This window comes from Polyodon spathula, chromosome 20 (genome assembly GCF_017654505.1).
Source record: "Polyodon spathula isolate WHYD16114869_AA chromosome 20, ASM1765450v1, whole genome shotgun sequence".
NCBI lineage: Eukaryota > Metazoa > Chordata > Actinopteri > Acipenseriformes > Polyodontidae > Polyodon > Polyodon spathula.
Genome location: NC_054553.1, coordinates 8,429,751 through 8,433,263, shown reverse-complemented (window position 1 = coordinate 8,433,263; position 3,513 = coordinate 8,429,751). Strand labels below are relative to the sequence as shown.

Sequence of the window (3,513 nt, the reverse complement as noted above, 5' to 3'; positions counted from 1 at the left end):
CATATCTAGTTAACACTGTATATTCACATAATTTATTAGTGGGATTAGATTTGGTGCTAAATTAACTGCATCTGTTTATTTATTATCTTGAATACTAATCTTACTATTTCATGTAACCTGCAAGATGGTCTGATGCCAATTTGCAGAAGATACCCTCCTGTCAGAATACCAAAGCCAGATAAAAGAACACAAGATATGGAAAAAAGTAAGCACCAGTGTGGCAGCACCCAGAACCCAGGCACACCACAGGCGAACAATCAGCTTGCAGAGCATGGCCAGATTTCAACAAAAAATAAAAGCGACTAGTCACAGATTAAAGGCAAGGGGACTTTATTAACAATATATACAACTAAAGTAAATTAAAACGGGAGAAGTAAAAAAAAACTAAAGCATCATTTAAAGACATCAATGAAGCTTATAAAATAATTTAAAAAAAAAATTAAAAAATGAAAGAATACATTTTTAACAAGTAAACCTAAAATTTGCAGAGAAATATACCATCTTCAGTAGCATTAGCTAAACCAGTCCTGGAAGCGGAAAGAATCACTAGCAATTTTCCATACAGGGAGGGAGCTGGAAGGGGTTGCTTGTGCAGTCAGGAGGAAGTTCTGGTTAAAATAGCGCTGTTTGTTCCCATCAAATTTGACTGTTCCACCTGTCACCACGAGCACCGTTGTCTGACCTTGAGTTGCTTGTTCTAAAAAAAAAAATAAATAAAATACATTAAAAAAAATAAATCAGTAGTAGGGTTATGGGCAGTCACAGTATGGTACACAGGGTAGTGAGAACACAAACGTTGACACATCTGGTAAACCCCAACATGGTCATTTACAACCTTACAATTATTTTATTTTTGTCCTAAAACCATTTTCTGAGACTTCCATAATTGTATAGTAAACAAGGAATCAAGCCTGCAGTAACTAACTGAAATGAGCAAAAGATATCTGTATAGATGTACAGTGCACAGATGGTGTCTGTTCCTTGCCATTTATAGATAGACAGATAGATAGATAGATAGATAGATAGATAGATAAATAGACAGATGAGCTGAAGAGTTTCCAACCCTTGCCTCGCAGAAACCCACACCGTGGCTTCATTAAGTTATGTTGAACAACTGAACATGGTTTTGGAAATTCTAATGTAATAAAGCAAGCATTGATTTGCATGTGGGAGGAGGTGTGCAGTTTGTACTGTTCCTATACCAAACTTTTCATAGTCTCATCTAGAAACGTGCAAAAGACACCAATTCCTTACCATGGACAGGTTGGCAATCCAGCGACTGCACCTGGAACTCACTAGAGGGCAACGCTTCAAAAAATTCCCCAAGTGCATCTTGGCCTGAAATAGCATTTCCATTCCACACTAGGGTAGCTTTATCCAAGTAAAGTTTGGTCAGTACCTAAAAAATAAAACAAAACTGCACTTTCACACAACAAACGCAGCACTTTTTACTAATTCTATTTACAATAGGAAACATAATTTAACAACTTCATGAAACAAAAACATATTTAACTTTGTAGCTTTTATTCAGTCCACTGTACCAAAACATAACTGAACTGTGCTCTATACTCATGCACTGCTTTTGCTGGCCTGTATAACTGAATATCCATACTGACTGATAGTTGAAGTGAACCATCAACACGTTAAATAATATCTTGCCAAGGTTTGGTTAGAACATCAGTGCTACCAGTGTTTTCAACTGAGGCAACACCATGGAAACTGATACACTCTCACTCACCAGTGTCCCCTGCAGGATATGACCAGTATAACCAAGATCAGTGCTAAGTAAACCATGCTCCCAACAATTGAGATTGCCACTTCACACCATTTGAACTCCTAGAGACATCCTGGTACATTTACCTACAGTGGTTTAAAAATCTAGAGAACATATCTCTCTCTCTCTCTCTCTCTCTCTCTCTCTCTCTCTCATATATATATATATACACACTCCCTTAAACATGGGTTTTGGTATTCACTACACCACTTTCATCCCATTCCCAAATCAATCTTCTTGAGGTTTATTGTAACAAAGATATATCATCTTAATCATATTTTAGTGTAATGGGACAGAGGCTTGGTTGTAACCAGCAACTTAACCACTACACAAGCAGTTTTTGGACGAGTGTTACCTGCAGAATACTGCATATTACTCCTCCCACCACTATTGGTTGTTAATGATAACACAATGTGGTTCTTTTTTTCACATATAGTAGCCACAGATGTACACTTTATCACCAAGAAAGTACAGGTGCTGCTGCCATCTCAACTGTTATTTTTGAATTGCAGTAATACACACACACACCTTTCTATACTGCATAGATCTGATTTTAAATAGTACAACAGAACACAGTCCCATTTCCTAAAAGATTATTTAAATGATCACGTACTCTTCTTCTCTTGTCCAGCGTTTCATAGTAGATGTTGACGAATTCTTCAGCAGCTCTGCATGCCTGGTCTACAAGGGTTCTAAAATCCTAGAATTAAAGCACTCGGTTTAGATTGGAAGAAAACGTAATTAATAATACAACGATGCGTGTTTACTGTACAACTTGAAACTGACTTGGGGATATACACATTGGGCGCTTACTACTGTACTGCAGATACCTTGAGAGAAATCTATGCCATAGAGTTGTATTGTTTTGTAATGCCAGGTTTTGTTTAGTGATCGTTATCAATCATGCCCGTTTTGCGATTTGATGTAAACGGTATTGATACCAGCTTGAACAGCTGTGATCTACTTACACAGCTGAAACCCACATTAATCTAGATAACGAACTGAAATATATAAAAAAATGAAAACAATCTAAAATTCCAAATTACATAAAATGCACGACCGGTGTGGTGTTTTATGGCATGGGTTGAAATGTGGTACACCGTGTACTGCGCTTGCCCGGGCATGCGCGCCGCTGACCACACGGTACATGAGATACAGTAACTAGTTCTATAATAAGCACATTTAACAAACTTACTGTTGTCGTTGTCGTTGGTAATGCCATCTACCACGCGATTAACAGCCACTGTTGCTCGTAGATAATGCTCAGAGTACTTTTCTACTGCAGACTCTGCGTGTGAACCGCAGCCTTTCCCATTCACCAAAAATCCTTTTTAAAACGTTGCATTGTTTTGACAACTTCCGAGTTTTCTTGTCCGGATTCTCGCGATAAGTGACTGTCCCGCTTGCCCAGAAGAACCAACACAAACAACACATGCGCAATAACACAAAGACAATTGTGAAGTTCAGTGCATGAGGAAGAGTTATATATAGTTTTACGGGTAATATTTTGAAATACTGCATTGTTGTGCAGAGGTTATGGATTTTAAAATATTTGCTTCATTAATTAACTTTTTCAAACTACTAAACTAAACATCAGTCTACGTGAAGTTTTAACAATATAAATTTGGTATGCTGTAATAATGTAACAATATAAATTTGGTATGCTTTATTTTTAAATAGAAGAATGGATTACATTTTGATTATAGCGAAACTAGAAATATCACCCACTACACACGCTG

General features: G+C 37.2%; 1 protein-coding gene across 1 annotated transcript; it reads right to left on the bottom strand.

The window, feature by feature from the left end:
• Positions 1–306: 306 nt before the first annotated feature.
• LOC121295683 (NTF2-related export protein 2-like) lies at positions 307–3,143 on the bottom strand. The gene is made up of 4 exons (XM_041220646.1): positions 2,970–3,143; positions 2,388–2,474; positions 1,255–1,399; positions 307–697 (listed from the first exon to the last, which is right to left on the bottom strand). The coding sequence occupies exons 1-4, from the start codon at positions 2,994–2,996 to the stop codon at positions 513–515; spliced, it is 444 nt and encodes a 147-aa protein (XP_041076580.1). The 5' UTR covers positions 2,997–3,143; the 3' UTR covers positions 307–512.
• Between the last annotated feature and the right edge of the window lie 370 nt (positions 3,144–3,513).

Bases quoted from the DNA above. Each gene is read 5' to 3' on its own strand.
- LOC121295683 (XM_041220646.1), bottom strand. From the start codon at position 2,996: ATGGCATTACCAACGACAACGACAACA. The intron at 1,400-2,387 runs GTACGTGATCAT...TTTATTTTTTAG, and splicing joins CGCTGGACAAGAGAAGAAGA to GTACTGACCAAACTTTACTT. The intron at 698-1,254 runs GTAAGGAATTGG...TTTTTTTTTTAG, and splicing joins GGATTGCCAACCTGTCCATG to AACAAGCAACTCAAGGTCAG.